At 36.9% G+C, this 17,668-nt stretch overlaps 1 protein-coding gene across 1 annotated transcript in view; it reads left to right on the plus strand.

Annotated features, from left to right (window-relative positions):
* BDP1 (B double prime 1, subunit of RNA polymerase III transcription initiation factor IIIB) overlaps positions 1 to 17,668 on the plus strand; it is an 87,983-nt gene that overhangs the window by 4,846 nt on the left and 65,469 nt on the right. Inside the window, exons 4-9 of the mRNA XM_060146313.1 lie at positions 1,084 to 1,143; positions 2,853 to 2,981; positions 4,707 to 4,840; positions 5,828 to 5,922; positions 14,549 to 14,603; positions 17,271 to 17,414. Coding sequence (XP_060002296.1) covers positions 1,084 to 1,143; positions 2,853 to 2,981; positions 4,707 to 4,840; positions 5,828 to 5,922; positions 14,549 to 14,603; positions 17,271 to 17,414 — 617 coding nt within the window. The remainder of the gene's footprint in view (positions 1 to 1,083; positions 1,144 to 2,852; positions 2,982 to 4,706; positions 4,841 to 5,827; positions 5,923 to 14,548; positions 14,604 to 17,270; positions 17,415 to 17,668) is intronic.

Raw genomic sequence — 17,668 nt, forward strand, 5'->3', positions numbered from 1 at the left:
ATAACAAAAATTAGTGCTATTTCGAACTTCCCTGTGGCTCAGTGGTTAAGAATCCGCCTGCCAATGCAGGGGACACAGGTTCGATCCCTGGTCCAGGAAGATCCCACATGCCGCGGAGCAGCTAAGCCCGTGTGCCACAAATGAGCCTGCGCCCCAGAGCCCGTGAGCCTGCGCCTCAGAGCCCGTGAGCCACAACAAGAGAAGCCCATGTGCCTAGAGCCCGTGCTCCGCAACAAGAGAAGCCACTGCAGTGAGAAGCCCGCGCACCACAATGAAGAGTAGCCCCCACTCGCTGCAACTAGAAAAAGCCCGCACACAGCAATGAAGACCCAATACAGGCAAAAAAACCAAAAAAACAACAAAAAAAATTAGTGCTATTTCAAGTAACTGTTTTCTTAGGATGGTAAAGATGCCCTTTTCCTCTGAGATTAAAAAAAATTTTCTTTTGTTTTATTACCGAGATGCAGTAAAACCAACTAAACAACTTTTCTCTAATCAAGTTTGCCATTTACATTTCTTACATACTATAAGGTGATCTAAAGGGGTGATCTTATTTTTATATCCTACCTCCTCATTAAATACAGTAACATTTGATTAACAAATCCTCCAAGAACAAAGCTTCTTTAGTCAAAGTTAGCCTGGGGAGGCAGGGAGTTTATAATAAATCTCCTCACTGTGTTGTTGATGGTGTAGCAGGTGGATGTAGGAGTAATGGCATATTTTCAGTGTAGTCTTTTTCAGGCTCAGTACATCTTTGGCTTAGTTAAGAGAAGAGCCAGAAACCTAGGTTTTGAGTTGTTTGACATCTAGGAGTTGGAAACAAGCCACTTAGGTTGTTTCATGCCTTCACTGAGGAATTAGAGGGAAGAATATTCCCTACTTAGGGCCTAACAAATTATTTATATTGATGACAAAAGTTTTTGACTGAAAAATGGAGTGTTGGACCACACCATCATTAATGGTAGTGTTATGGTATATCATAAAAAATTGCAAGTTAAAATTATTTGCTTCTTCCTCAGATAGAATTGACAAAATATAAATTACTTATTTATTAAAAGGTATGTTTTGACTTGTGTTTAATAGTTCTTCACTGGAGCAAGAAAAGAAAACTGAAAAATCATTGACACCAGTCCAGACAAGAGAGTAAGCATCTCATCTGTTTTGAATATATTCTGTTATGGGTAAATTTAAAAAAAAAATGAAATCAGGGCTTCCCTGGTGGCGCAGTGGTTGAGGGTCTGCCTGCCGATGAAGGGGACGCGGGTTCGTGTCCCAGTCCGGGAGGATCCCACATGCCGCGGAGCGGCTGGGCCCGTGAGCCATGGCCGCTGAGCCTGCGCGTCCGGAGCCTGTGCTCCGCAACGGGAGAGGCCACAGCAGTGAGAGGCCCGCGTACCACAAAAAAAAAAACCAAAAAAAACAAATGATGCTTCCTGTTTTAGTTAAATTACATGTGATAGGAATTTTTAAATGGAATCACAAGAATAAAAGTTACTGCTTGATTTAAGTCAACATGAAAGCCTCACACTCCTTGTATATTACATGTATAAATAGAGTTATGATTTTAAATTAAAGCGTTTAGAATTAAAAAGGGTTTTGTTTCAGAATAATAATATTCACATGGTACAAAATTCAAAAGGAACAAAAGTGTACTGAGAAAAGTTTTCCAACTTTGTATTTCTGCCGTCTAGTCCGTCTTCCTGGAGGCCACAAATGTTACCACATTTTTAACTTATCTTTCTAATTCTAGTCTATGTCTATCCAAGCAAACATATAGTTTTTTTCTATTTCCTCCTTTTTCTTTCCTTTCTCCTTTCCCCTTCCTTTTCTTTTTTTTAAGCATTTTGTATACACTTTCCTTCAGTAGGTATAGTTTCGTTTTTTGTTTTTTGGTTTTTCAGTAGGTATAGTTTTGATGCCAGTTAGAGAGTCTCTTTTTGTGTTCAAGCCTTCACTGTCATATATTAGTTTATTCCTAAGAAATCCCTCCAAGAGACCTCCTAGGAAGTTATTGTAGACTTGTAATTCAAGGTAGGGAATTGTGGAAAATTAGCAGAAACATTGGGACTTTCTGGTTGTTGCTTCAAGTAACAATCATTAAGTAATGATTACTCTTTTTTTTTTTTTTCCACACCGTGTGGCTTGCCGGATCTTAGTTCCCCAATCAGGGATTGAACCCGGGCCACGACAGTGAAAGCGCCAAGTCCTAACCACTGGACTGCCAGGAAATTCCCTGTAATGATTACCCTTTCTTAGAATCCACATTGTTTTAAAGCAGAACTCACAAGCTTCAGAAATAGGTTATGTTTTTACAGATTTATAGGTTATGTTTCTTTCAATAAGACCTTAAGGAGATAATGTAATTGAATGGAAAGTATATGGAATTTGGAGTCATTATTTGGAAAACTGTTTGGCTTCTTGGTCTGTTCTTACTGTTGTGTAATCTAGAGCAAAAGTAATTTATCTTCTCCAAGTTTCAAATGGGCATGAAAAACTAACCCCCAAGGGTTGTTCTGAAGAGGTAATAACATGATCTGGAAACTAATGCTGTAAGGGTTATTTTTGTTAATTCCATACTATTGGACGGTTTACTCTTCTACTCTATTGAGATAGAAAAGATGAGCATTTATTTCTCTTTAATAGAGTAAAGACTCCTATTAAATGCTACTAGATAAAATTTGAGAAAATCTTATAACCATGGCCTTAACAACACATAGTATTTTCAATTAGGTTATAGGGAAAGTGGGAAATAGCTAGAAGGTTGAAAGTGCAGTAATTTGTTTTAGAAGTTCATAATGTTCAGGGAATATTTCTCATAGCTGTATGAATTAACCTACCTTTACATTTGGTAGGCAAGAAGGTAAGAGTACTCCTGATGGTGAAGATAATGAAGAAATAGAAGAGGAGATGGATGATGGGCCATTGCTGGTTCCTCGAGTAAAAGTGGCAGAAGATGGTTCTATTATTTTGGATGAAGAAAGGTAAGTTAAAAAAGAGAGAGAGATAGATTGTGGTTTTATGAGAACAAATGAGCTTTGTCTAATGAGAGACATTGAGTTTCTGTATTTGTCACTGTCACTTAGACTCTAATGTTTATATTTACATAATGGATGTTATAAATAGAAAGATGGGTTACATTCATTTATAATTTTCAGAAATTTTTATAATGCTGTCCTTTATATGAGAAGATGGTACTGCTGACCTGCCACCCACTAACCTACTACCATTGTTTTACTAATTTTACTGGTAATTGAGATGAGCTATTGGACTAATCACATGATGTCCTCCACTGAGAATATATTTCGAAGATTGACTCAGCTTTGATGTCAATATTCAAGCTATGTATTATTAACTAATACCATATTCTGGTGTGTGGTGTTAACTATTGAAAATACAATGAAACATAGGTTTAATATATTTTATGATTTTTAATTGACTTTCTGGCTTAATTTCTTAGTTATAACATTAAATTTCTCAAATTTGGCATTGTGGAATTTAGTTGTCTTTCCAATGTGGTTTTTTTTTTTTTTTTCCTAATGTGTGTTTTTAAAAAAAGAAGATAAGGGACTTCCCTAGTGGACCAGCGGTTAAGACTCCGTGCTCCCAATGCAGGGGGCCCAGGTTCGATCCCTGGTCGGGGAACTAGATCCTGCATGCCGCAACTAAAAGATTCTTGTGTGCCACAACTAAAGATCCCATTCGAGGGTACGAAGATCTGTGTGCTGCAACTAAGACCTGGTGCAGCCAAATAAATAAATATTTTAATTTATAAATTTATTTATTTGTTTTTGGCTGTATTGGGCCTTCGTTGCTGCACACAGGCTTTCTCTAGTTGTGGTGAGCAGGGGCCGCTCCCTGCTGCGGTGCGCGGGCCTCTCACCACGGTGGCTTCTCTCGTTGCAGAGCATGGGCTCTAGGTGTGTGGGCTCTAGGCGTGCGGGCTTCAGTGGTTGCGGCCCGTGGGCTCAGTAGTTGTGGCTTATGGGTTCTAGAGCACAGGCTCAGTAGTTGTGGTGCACGGGCCTAGTTGTTCCGCAGCATGCGGGATCCTCCCGGACCAGGGATCGAACCCGTGTCCCCTGCACTGGCAGGAGGACTCTCAACCACTGCGCCACAAGGGAAGCCCCAAATAAATATTTTTAAAAATAAAAAAAGAAGTTAAATTAGTAAGGAAATAAAAAAGAGGGATGGAAAGTCTTCTGACAGTTTTATTAGTAATAAATTGTTTTATACTATGTAAATTCTATGATAAACGTAAATGTAATGCTATTAATGATAATTGTTTTTGCATATTGTTTCCACTATTTGGTGATGATGATTTTATTGGTAATTAAATTCTTAAAAGCATATTTAACTGCTTTGTGTGCAGGAATATAAAATGTAAATATAAAATGCTTATATTTCGCAGTATCCCCTGTTGGGTATTGCATGATAAGATAATATATATTAAATATAGGGGGCATGCAGAAGTCAGTAAAAAACAATTATTTAGGTGGCCTAAAGATATTTTGTAAATTTTATATTGCTGTTAAGGATTTTGAAAAAAAGTTGACATTTCTTTTTGCTTCCTAGAGTGAAAATCTGCAGATTCTTGGAAAATATGCGTACTTCAAATGTATATTATACTTTTGATATGATTTTACCATGGTAAATTTCAAAATATAGCTATTAAAATCTCACTGTTTGTTTCCTTACTTGTTTTTCAGTTTAACTGTAGAAGTTTTAAGGACCAAAGGCCCCTGTGTTGTTGAGGAAAATGACCCCATATTTGAGCGTGGTTCTACAACTACATACTCCAGCTTTAGGAAAAACTATTACTCTAAACCATGGTCAAATAAAGGTAACTGATTTTCATTTTAAATTGTGTAGATTATTTATTGGAAATAAGGTGAATTATTTTCTCGGTTTCTGAATTAAACCAGGTCTCCCCTAAGTAAAAAAAAAACAAAAAAAAAACAAACTAGCAAATTTTTTTCTCTAGCTAATTTTATTGGCACCTTTCCCCTGCCCCCCACGATGGGACTATACCTCTGACTTTATCTTAGAAATCTTTTGAGGAGTTAGCATTATGGTCATTTTGGCTGGAATATTCTTTGTCAAATCCCTGTACAACAAATACCATTTTAATGAAAAATGAACAATATTTTTAATGCTGCTAATAATGTTCTACCTCAGTATTGTGTAACACAGTCTTAATGATAAAAAGTACACAGTTAGAAAAGTATATATTACCTATTGCAAGCTGTTGCTTAGTACTTACTTTTATTATAAAAATAATACAGTTTATTTTGGGAAAAAATTCAGACACAACAGAATAATACAGAATGAAAAGAAAGATTCACTTCTTTGACTTTCCCAATCCTGTTCTCTTGAGGTTACTTCTATTAGCAGTTTCTTGTGTATTTTTCTAGCTACTTTCTTTCACATACTACTTAGAACGTCTTAGTTGCCTACATAGCAGCAGTATTATACTGGTTATGACTGACAGTTTTCTTCAAGGCACTTGAGACCAGATAGGCAGAATGTCTTTTTAAAAATTCTAGCTGCTTTGGTTTGAACATGCAAATTTCTTAAACCATGTTTCTATATAAAAGTTTAAAGAAGGTGTTTATAGATCCATGAGGTTCCTTGCAGTAAAATTGAGATATGTCTGTGTACGTGTATGTAGATATATATTTCTATGATAAAAGATTTACTGGACTTTAATAAAAAACTTAAGTACTGTCAAATTTATTTTTAACTCAAAATATATACTTAGGTAAGATTTTTTTCCTCTGAAATATTTAGAAGATTATTCTCAGTCTTTCTAAATCTTTTACTTTTACAGAAACAGATATGTTTTTCTTAGCCATCAGCATGGTAGGAACTGACTTTTCTATGATTGGACAGCTTTTTCCTCACAGAGCAAGGATAGAAATTAAGGTAAAGTAAACCCATTATGTTTGTTGATCGAAAAGAGACTAAAAATTACTATTTTTTTAACCTTTGGTTGAAATCTCAGTCCATCCTTTTTCACTACTGTGTTTTTGGTACATCTGTCCTTCTTTATAGCTCAAAAAGTAATGTAGTATTTCTCAATTCTAAAATGAGTACAGGGCTTCCCCGGTGGCGCAGTGGTTAAGAATCCGCCAATGCAAGGGACACAGGTTCGAGCCCTGGCCTGGGAAGATCCCACATGCCGCGGAGCAAGTAAGCCCGTGTGCCACAACTACTGAGCCTGCACTCTAGAGCCCGCAAGCCACAGCTACTGAGCCCATGTGCCACAACTACTGAATCCTGCATGCCTAGAGCAGGATTGTGCTCCGCAACAAGAGAAGCCACTGCAATGAGAAGCCCGTGCACCGCAACAAAGAGTAGCCCCTGCTCACCACAACTAGAGAAAGCCGGCACACAGCAACGAAGACCCAACACAACCAAAAATAAAAGAAACAAATAAATAGATAAATTTTAAAAAATAATAAAATAAAATGAGTACAATCTCTTTAACCTCAGTATTATATTTTCTTATTTATATCTTCCTATTTCTGAAATGGATTTGAGGGAGTACCAATAAAGCCAGTGAAACTAAGATAAAAGAAGAGTTAGGTAATGAAAAAGGTAGATAAATGTACCAGAACTTTTGGGTTAAGGGTATATTTTGAACACAAAATATATCTCTGAATTTCCTAGGAAAAGAACATGCTGAGTTATATAGTTCTCAATATCTGGTCTAACCGTTGCTTTCCTAGGCCACCTTAACTTTGGGGGCAACCAGTGATACTATTTTTCTTTTTTCCAGTGATACTATTAACAACAGCAATGATGTTAATCAATTAGTGCTTTAATATGCCTAAAAGAATGATCTTTCTCTATCTTATAGTTCCTTTTGCTGAGAAACTTCATACAAGTTTCCTGGGTTGGAGTGCATTTGAGTGCACACCATGTTGCTCTAGTGCATTTCTAATTCATAGTGAGATTTTTATCTAACCATGGGCTTTTTCTTTCATTAATTAAAGGGACCATTAAGAAAGATTTTTTTTTTTTCTTGAACTAGACTAGGCATGGACTGATTTACTGGGAACCAGTGTACAGTGTAATAGTCATTCTATTTCTGCAAAAGATGAGGGATTTTTTATATTCTTTATGTTCCTTTTCAAATGTTGATCTCTGATATAAGGAGAACAGAATGTTAAAGTTCTGTGAAGGCAGCCCTCAGATGTGACTAATGATAAGTTTGTCAGTAGACTATTTCTTTTAGAAGCAGTTTAGACTCTTCCTTTAAAAGTTTAGTGTGGTCCCAGCAGGTCTTTGGGCAAAGTATAGAAAAGTAAAAATGGACTAGTGAATTACATCGATTTTCAATTTTTTAAAAAAAATTTATTTATTCATTTTATTTTTGGCTGTGTTGGGTCTTCGTTGCTATGCATGGGCTTTCTCTAGTTACGGTGAGTGGGGGCTACTCTTCGTTGCGGTGCGCAGGCTTCTCATTGGGTGGCTTCTCTTGTTGCGGAGCACGGGCTCTAGGCGCGCGGGCTTCAGTAGTTGTGGCACATGGGCTCAGTAGTTGTGGCTCACGGGCTTAGTTGCTCCGTGGCATGTGGGATCTTCCCGGACCAGGGCTCGAACCCATGTCCCCCTGCATTGGCAGGCGGATCCTTAACCACTGCGCCACCAGGGAAGTCCTTGATTTTCAAATTTTGAACCAACCTTGTATTCTTGTCATAAATCACATACTGTATTCTTCTTTTTATATGTTGCTGATTTTTGTTATATTTTCTTGAGGATTTTTTGCATCTTTGTTCATGAGAGTATTGGTTCATAATTTTCTTTTAGTGTCTTTGTGTTTTTGGTACCAAGGTTATGGTGGTCATAGAAAATGAGTTAGAAAGTGTTCCCTCTCGTTATCTGAGAAAATTTGTTTAAGATTAATATTATTCCTGCTTCTAATGTTTGATAGAATTTACCAGTGAAACCATCTGGGCCTATGGTTTCCTTTGGAGGAAGGGTTTTGATTATAAATGCAATTTCTTTAATACATATAGGGGTATTTATAGTTTCAGTTTCTTCTTGTGTCAGTTTAGATGCTAAGTTGTTGAATTTATAGGCATAAAAATTTCATACTATTCACTTACTATTTTAATGTTTGTAGGATTTATAGTGATATATCTCATTGATTAATGATTTTTCTTTCTCTTTTCTTGTCTTGCTAAAGGTTTTTGACTTCCAAAAGTCTTTTAATGAGCCAGCTTTTAGCTATGTTAAGTTTTCAATTGTTTGTGTGTTTTCATTGGTTTTTAAAAAACTCTTTAGCATTTCTTTCCTTCTTCAGGCATACCTCGTTTTATTGCACGTCACAGATACTGCGTTTTTTTTTACAAATTGAAGGTTTGTGGCAAACCATCTGCATTGTCAGATGATGGTTAGCATTTTTTAACAATAAAATATTTTTTAATTAAGTATGTACATTGCTTTTTTTAGACATAATGCTATTGTACACTTAATAGACTACTTCACTGTAATGTAAATGTAACTCTTGTGTGCACTGGGAAACCAAAAAAAAAAAGAAAAAAAAAAACCTGTGTGACTTACTTTATTGCGATATTCACTTTATTGCAGTGGTCTGGAACTGAACCTGCAATATCCTCAAGGTATGCCTGTATTTACTTTGGGTTTAATTTTCTCTGTTTTTTTCTAGCTTCCTTAGATGAAAACTTAGAACATAGATTTTAAACCCTTCTTTTTTAATGTAGACATTTAAAGCTATACATTTTCATCTAAGCTGTAAATGTATCCCATAATATTGATACACTGTTTTCATTATCATTCTATTAAAAATATTTTCTAGTTGCCCTTATGATTTCTTTTTTTTTTTAATTTTAATTAATTAACTAATTTATTTTTGGCTGCATTGGGTCTTCGTTGCTGCGTGTGGGCTTTCTCGAGTTGTGTCGAGTGGGAGCTACTCTTCGTTGCAGTGCACCTGCTTCTCATTGCAGTGGCTTCTCTTGTTGCAGGGCATGGGGTCCAGGCACATGGGCTCAGCAGTTGTGGCGCATGGGCTTAGTTGCTCCACGGCATGTGGGATCTTCCCAGGCCAGGGCTTGAACCTGTGTCCCCTGCATTGGCAGGTGGATTCTTAACCACTGAGCCACCAGGGAAGTCCTTCCCTTGTGATTTCTTCCTTGACATGTCAATTGTTTAGGAGTGTGTTTAATTTCCAACATTGGGACATTTCTAAATATCTTACTGTTATTGTTTCTTTGACATTCTGAATGTCAAAGGACATAATCTGTAAGATTTCAAGCTTTTTGAAATTTGTTGAGATTTATTTTAAAACCTATCATACTTGCGGCACTTCTTTGGCGGTCCAGTGGTTAAGATTCTGCACTTCCACTGCAGGGGGTGTGGGTTCGATCCCTGGTCGGGTTATAAGATCCCACATGACACACCGCATGGCCCCCAAAAATAAATAAATAAAGCCTATCATACTCTCATCTTGGTCAGTGTGCACTTGAAATGAATGTATGTTCTGCAGTTGTTGGGTGTGGGGTCATCTAGTTCTGTCAGTTACTGAGAGAAGAGTTGACACATCTAACCACGATTACAGATTTGTGTTTCTCTCTTTAGATTGATCCATTTTTTTCCTTTCCTTTTCTTTTCTTTTTTGGTACAGATCATTTATTTTTATTTTTTAAATTAAAGTATAGTTGATTTACAATGCTGTGCCAATCTTTGCTGTACAGCAGTGACTCAGTTATACACATAGAGACATTCTTTTTTTATATTCTTTTCCATTATGGTTTATTATCACAGGATATTGAATATAGATCCCTGTGCTATACAGTAGGACCTTGTTGTTTATCCATTCTAAATGTAATAGTTTGCATCTACCAACCCCAGACTCCTAGTCCATCCCTATCCCCACCCTCCAACCCCCCAGGCAACCACAAGTCTGTTCTCTATGTCTATGAGTCTGTTTCTGTTTTGTAGATAGGTTCATTGTATCTACAGGAAATGTTCATGTATTCTTATGTTGCCCCTGATAAAAATAAAACAAAATGTCTGTTTTACATTTCTGTTAACAACTTAGTTCATTTATGTTTAATGTGATAATTGATATGGCTCTGTTTAAGTCTACCATCTCACTATTTCCCATTCATTCCATCTGTTTTTTACTCATCTTTTCCTGCTTTAAATGGGGTTAATCAAATTTTTTTAGTATTTTATTTCTGTTGTACCTTTTTACTCTTTACATAATATCCTCTTAGAAGAAGAATTCTATTTATCTTCCATCCTTCATTCTATTACATGTTTTACTTCTACTTATAAACCCCACTACCCATGAACTTATTTTAGCTTAGAGAGTCTTTTGTTTTTAACGGAAATTTAGTAGATTAAAGAAACTACAGTTAACCCTTGAATAATGCAGGGGTTAGGAGTGTCGATCCTCCTTGCAGTGAAAAATCTGAGTGTAACTTATAGTTGGCCTTTCATATCTGCGATTCCTCTGTATCTGCAGTTACGTATCCATGGATTCAGCCAAACTCGGATTGTGTAGTACTGTAGTATTTGCTATTGAAAAAAATTCACATATTTAAGTGGATCCACACAGTTCAAAGTTAGGTTGTTCAAGAGTCAACTGTAGTCTTTAATATTTAGCCACATGTTTACCATTTCTGATGCTTTTCACTCCTTGTAGTTCTGAATACCCTATCTGTTGTTGAAAAATTCTTTCAGCTTTCATTTTTCTGAAAGACTTTTTTGAGTCTCATTTTTGCTAGGTATACAAGTCTGGTTGGATAGTTTTTCCTTTCAGTGCTTTTAAAATGTCATTCCATTGTCCACTGGCCTCCAGTGTTTCTGATGAAAAGTCAGCCATCACTCATGTCATTCATGTCATGAATTGCTTTTCTTTTTTGTTTTTAAGGTTTTCTTTTTTTTTCTTTTTTTTTTTGCGGTACGCGGGCCTCTCACTGCTGTGGCCTCTCCCGTTGCGGAGCACAGGCTCTGGATGCACAGGCTCAGCGGCCATGGCTCACGGGCCCAGCCGCTCTGAGGCATGTGGGATCCTCCTGGACCGGGGCACAAACCTGTGTTCCCTGCATCAGCAGGCGGACTCTCAACCACTGCGCCACCAAGGAAGCCCAGTTTTCTTTTTTTTTTTAAATTTATTTTATTCAAGTATAGTTGATTTGCAGTGTTGTGTTAATTTCTGCTGTACAGCAGAGTGATTCAGTTATACATATATATGAATTGCTTTTCTATGACTGCTTTCAAGATTTTTTCTTTAACTTTGGTGTTCAGCAGTTTGTTTATGATTTGCCCAAGAGTTGTTTTTTAAAATGTTTTTTCTGCTTTGTTCCCTGCTTCTAGTACTCCACTTACCTGTGTTAGTTTGCATGACATTGTACTACAGATTACCAAAGCTCTGTCCATTTTTTTTCCCAGTCTTTTTTCTTTATTTCAGTTTGGTTAGTTTCTGGTATCATGTTTATAAGTTCACTGATCCTGTCTTCTGCTATCTTCAGTCTGCTGTTAAGCCCATTCAGTGAATGTTTCATTTCTGATATTATACCTTTCATTTTTGTGATTTCACCTTGGTTATTTTTCTTAGTTTCCATTTCTCTGCTAAGATTTCTGTATCTGCTCATTCCATATTTTCCTTCAAATCCTTGAACATATAACAGGTGCTTTAACTTTCTCGTCTGCTAATTTCAACATCTGGGTCATATTGGGATCTGTTTCTGTTGACTCTTCATTTCCTTGACTGCATCACATTTTCCTGTCTTTTCTCGTGTCTTGTGGATTTTTTTTTTCAGTTGCATGTTGGACATTGTGGATATGTTGCACAGTGTCTGGATTATGTTTGTTTTTATTTTGTATTTTTTTCCTTTAAAGAGTGTTTAGTTCTAGAAGGCAGTTAATATATTGCTAACTCTCCTTCTTCTTCCCAAAGCTTGATTTTAGGCTTTATTAAGACTGGTCCTTACTCTAGGTTTCTCATCTGAACTACAGAAAATAATTTGTGTTACTGTTTTCTAATTTTTTCTAAGGGTGGTCATATTACACCATTCTAGGTGTACAGGAAAGAAGGTGATTCATTACATGTAGTATATCCCTTAGGGCATTAGGGCTTAATTCTCATGCTAGAACCTCAATTGAGAAAGGCTACTCTAGGGTGTGATCCCTGTCTCTAAGTGGTGGTTGTTCTGGTGTCTGAGGTGAATGTTTGGATGTTAACAAAATCTTTCCATTCATGTGGGAAGAACCCTGTCATCTCACTATGTTACGTGACCTCTAGTATCGTCTTTTTGCTCCTGTCCCTGAAGTAACTGTTCTCCACTAGAGCTTATGCTCTGGGCATGTGGAACCCAGACCAACAGCCTATGGGATACTGCTACCAGGCTTGTGAGACTCCTCTTTAAATAGCTCTCTTCTCTGTAGAACCCTGCCCCTAAAGATTATCTACTTCCTCAGCTCAGTAGGATCTCTGTTCTCTGTTTGGCCTTTTTCTCTCTTTCATTGGTTAGGAAATTTAGCCCAGGCAGACAGCCAGTGTGAACGCTGGTACATCTTTTGTGTTTCCCTTCTCTCTGGGATTGTGGGATTGTAGTCTTGCTCTGCCTATTGTCTAGTGCTTGAAAATAGTTGATGCATTTATTTTGTTTGGTGTTAAAATTATTTACGTTGGGTTGGATATGTGGAAAAAGCTCATTACCAGTTTTTGTCAGGGCCAGAGATGGAAATTATGGGATTTATTTTATAATTGTGGAATTTTGCCTACAGTGGTTCCTGCCTATGAATTCAATGATTAATATCCGGGAATTCCCTGGTGGTTCACTGGTTAGAATTCTGCACTTTCACTGCTAGGGCCTGGATTTGATCCCTGGTCCAGGAACTAAGATCTCACAAGCTGTGTGGGGTGGCCAGAAAAAAAAAATGATGAACATCAATACATTCTTCAAAAATATTTTAACTTGTTCTGGATTATATTCTCAATTAAGTAAAATATGATGTAGCAATGTTTTAGAATTGAATAATGCCTAAAGCCTCCTGTTATTTCTCTCAGGATGTTTAATTTAGTAATTGTAGTCTGTCACTTTTTACGTGACTTTTGTTACATGTGGACCTGACTTTTGTTAACTTTTGAGGAAATGTTTAAAGAATAATATGATCTTTTAAGGGAGAAAGATGATCTTCCTTGAAAACTTCTATACTACTTGGTAATAAGTTTTATGAGGGAAAATAAAGAATGGAATAGAGGGATAATCTGTAGGTTGAAAGATGTTAGTCACATGAAGTTTTAAAAAAATAGGAAAGGCTAAACTATAGAGCTTAAGGATGTACGCTTGGATGATAAACAGTGAGGAAATGTAAGAAAGTGATTGCTTTAAAGTCAGGTTAGGACTTCCCTGGTGGTGCAGTGGTTAAGAATCCACCTGCCAATGCAGGGGACTGTGCCCCTGGTTTGATCCCTGGTCTGGGAAGATCCCACATGCTACGGAGCAAGTAAGCCTGTGTGCCACAACTACTGAGGCTGTGCTCTAGAGCCTGTGAGCCACAACTACTGAGCCCACGTGCTGCAACTACTGAAGCTGGAGTGCCTAGAGCCTGTGCTCCGCGACAAAAGAAGCCACCGCAAGGAGAAGCCTGTGCACTGCAGCGAAGAGTAGCCCCCACTCGCCGCAACTAGAAAAAGCCTGCGCGCAGCAACAAAGACCCAACACAGCCAATAAATAAATTAATTAATTAATAAAAAAATATAAAGTCAGGTTAGTGGGTAGTTTCTTTTGGAGGGAAGAACGGGGCTGTGAAGAGGTTCTTTATTTTGTGTGATTTTTCTTTTTTTTCAATAAAACAATTTTTGTATTTTTAATAAAAGCTTTCAGACCACTGATCTGTAGAAGGGAGAGATTGGCCGATCGTTCCCTCCTGCAGGGTGTGTTTGTGTATGTGTATGCCCTCAGACTTTCTAATGACCTTAGGATGCATTGAACCCTAAACCTTAACCATCTCCATCTTAAAGGAGGTAATCTGGAGTGGAATTGGGAATGGGGCTCTTTGGTGCTCAGAAAAGCATGAGGAAATGTTCTTAATATAAAGAAGTTTCTAAACATAAACTTGGCCTGCTTCAAAATTTTGCTTAGTTGTTTCTTTACAGTTTCCCCTCCACGCCATTAAAAACAGAATAATAATGTAAGAGGTTTAACTTGATATGAATATACTAGTTTTTAAAGAGTTAATTCTGGTTAGCTTAATTGATTACTGTTCGATCTGTTTCCACGCTAGTTGACTTTATTTTTTTTTTCTATCCTCTGTAAATCCAGTTTTCATTGCTAATTCATGTTATTGATCATAAGGAGGAGCACAGAGCTCAGTATAAATCTTTCATTTCTATTTTTTAAAAGCTAAGGGTTTAAGTAACTCGCCTATTAGCAAAGACGTATTATTTATTAGAGAATCATATGTTATTATAAGAATTTTATTTTGATGCTTTTTTAAAGACATAATCTGCACTTGTTTAATGGGAGAAAATTACCAAAGAGTTTTTGTTTTGTTTTGTTAACAGAATAAATTTAAACGTGAAGAGAAAACAAATGGATGGAGAATAGACAAAGCATTCCGTAAGTATTAAGACCTCTTTCACAAGGAATCATTTGGAGATTCTAAAAAATGACCATGTTTTGTCTTTGGTTCCAGTGTGTTTTAGATTTGTTTCATCCCTATATTGTCATAGGAAGAGTAAGACTGGAAATTTTTCTCTTTAGCAGTTCAGGTCTGGCAGTTCATATAGATCTATAGGCAAGGGAATAGCTAAAACATCAAGAAGCAAGTAAGCAGAGTTCTGAGTCCAAGAAATTAGGGGGACTGAAGATACTATTTCTAAGTGCTCTTTATTCTGGGGGAACTGTACTGAAGAAGAGGTTAATTGTTTCTGGGAGATATTACACTATAGATGATTCCTTACCTACTGTGGTAAGTCTGTCATTCAGTCAGTAATACAGACCACCTGCTGTGTGCTAGTCACTGTTGTTGGCATTGAGGATATCATGGTGAACAGGGCAGATAGAGAATCCTGCTTTTAGAGCCTTAAGTCTAGTTGGGTGGAGGAGGAATATAATTGGTAAGCAGGATAATTCAGATAGTGATTAATTTCTAAGAAGAAAAAAGAGGGAGTTAGGGGGTGGGTGTTTAGATTGGGTATTAAGGGAAGTTCTGTCTGAAGACGTGATTTTTTTTTTTTTTTAAATATATCTATTTGTTTTATTTATTTATTTTTGGCTGCATTGGGTCTTCGATGCTGCGCACGGGCTTTTCTCTAGTTGCGGCGAGTGGGGGCTACTCTTTGTTGCAGTGTGCTGGCGTCTCACTGCCATCGCTTCTCTTGTTGCGGGCATGGGCTCTAGGTGCATGGGCTTCAGTAGTTGTGGCTCACAGGCTCAGTAGTTGTGGCTCGTGGGCTCTAGAGCACAGGCTCAGTAGTTGTAGTGCACGGGCTTAGCTGCTCCGCAGCATGTGGGATCTTCCCAGACCAGGGCTCGAACCCGTGTCCCCTGCATTGGCAGGCAGATTCTTAACCACTGTGCCACCAGGAAGTGCCTGAAGAGGTGACGTTTGAATTTAGACCTGATCTGAAGAAATGATGTATAACTTTCAGCTTTTAACTAATAGCCTCATTAAAATGAACGTTGTTTCTTTTTAAGTCCAGAGAACTACATCAAGGGATCTGTAAAGAAAAACAGAATTAAATGTACTATTTAGGGTAGTTCCTGTATTCTTTGTTTGGAATATAATTACCAATGTTTCATGATTAATAGGTGTGTTCAGTGTTCATTTGCCATAGTGCTAATCTTAGAAAAAAATTCTAAAGAGAAGTACTTAGATTGTATAGCATGTACATTTATTTTATGAGTAGACACAAAGGTGGATGAGTGGGCCCTATACCTTACAAATGTGGTATTGAGTCCTCAGGAAAACCACTTCTAGGAATGGCTTCTGGAAGATCTGGAATATTTTAGTCCTCAACCCTCTCCATTTTAGAGAAGTGGTCTTGAAACTTTTCGTTATGTTTAATGCATTATAATCAGAAAAGAGTCCATAAATCTATAAACAGTCTTTATGGGGTGTGGAGCCATTGTTAAAACCATTATAATAGAACCTTTAAAATTCACTGTTTGATGCTTTGTAGTGGAAATTGTTAAAACACAAACACAAAAAAACCCAAATGGTGTTTTTTAGAACTTATATTTTTAATTCCTCTGAGAACTTTATGGATTATTTTAGTGCTGTGGTTTTCAGAATCATTTGTGTGGAAGGTCAGAACAGACAAAAAGCTGGATCCACAATAAAATAGGGCTTTCAAGAATCTCAGGTTTGGGCTTAGTTTCCTGAGGCTAATTTACTTTTGTTTTGGTATATACCTCTTTTTCTAGGCCATCTTGTAATCAAAACAATCTTGGAGCACCATTTTCCCTGTATTCACTTCTCTGTATTCACTGTATTTGTAGACACAGAGCTGAGGCAAGGATTGACTCCTGGAGTGGATTCATTCTGGTTTGTTCATAGATTACTCTTTCTGATATAATACTGTTAATAGGTATTTAGTGAGAGTGGTCCTGATCAATACTCATTTACTATCCTCTTCGCTGATATTTGGAAGAGTAAGAGTTAATAGTGAAAGAGTTGTAATAAAGTGAGGACATAAAGTAGTGGATAGGCTTTTGAAGACTTCTTAATCATCCTAGCCTTTTAAAAAAGTGTATTTATAATTATGGACAGTGCAATTTATAGTTTGAGTTTTGACAAAGAGTACACCTGTGTAACCACCACACAAAACAAGCCATGGAACATTTTCATCACTCCAGCGAGGCCGCTTCTTTCCCTTTCTAGTCAATCTCCACTCCTAATCCTGACCCAGGCAACTACTATTTTCATTTGAATCATCATAGGTTAGTTTATCTTGTTCTAGAACGTCTTATTCATAGAATCATACAGTATATACTCATTTGTGTTTGGCTTCTTTCACTCAGCATGTTTTTGAGATTCACCTATATTATTGCTTGTATCAGTAGTTCCTTTTCTTTATTTTTTAAACTAATATAGTTTGTTCCTTTTTATTGCTCAGTGATGTTCTGTTGTGTGACTGTACTATAGTGATTAGAGTTCTTTGTCCGTTCTGCTGCTAAGCCCATTCGCTTTTGGTATTACACTTAAGAAAAATTAAAACTTGAAAGTTCTTTTCCTTTTTTTAAAATAAAAACTTGAAGTTTCTTTTTTTTTTTTTTAAACAGAGGAAAAGCGCCCTTTTGACTTCGATTTTTTTGCTCATTTGCTTCAGAAAGTTCTTGCTGAAGAAGAGAAAAGAAAACAAAAATCTGTTAAAAATCAGACTTTAAAGGAGAAGAAGTCCTCTAAATCACGGAAAAATGTAAAAGGTATTTATTTAAAAGAAAGTGTGTTATTTTACTTAATAATAATAGGCTTGCAATATTGTCCCTCAAGTCTTAGGGTGTTCATATGTAGTTCAGGTAGTTGAGATCATCAGGACATCGGATTGGAGGGAATTGATTTTTCTTCAATATTCTAGTTATCTGGCCCCAAACAGCAGCTCCCTTTTACATTTTATAATTGGATGGCTGGGCTATTTAACATCTTTCTTGCATTGAGGGCATAGTTATAAGTTAATAAA

This window comes from Lagenorhynchus albirostris, chromosome 3 (assembly GCF_949774975.1).
Source record: "Lagenorhynchus albirostris chromosome 3, mLagAlb1.1, whole genome shotgun sequence".
NCBI lineage: Eukaryota > Metazoa > Chordata > Mammalia > Artiodactyla > Delphinidae > Lagenorhynchus > Lagenorhynchus albirostris.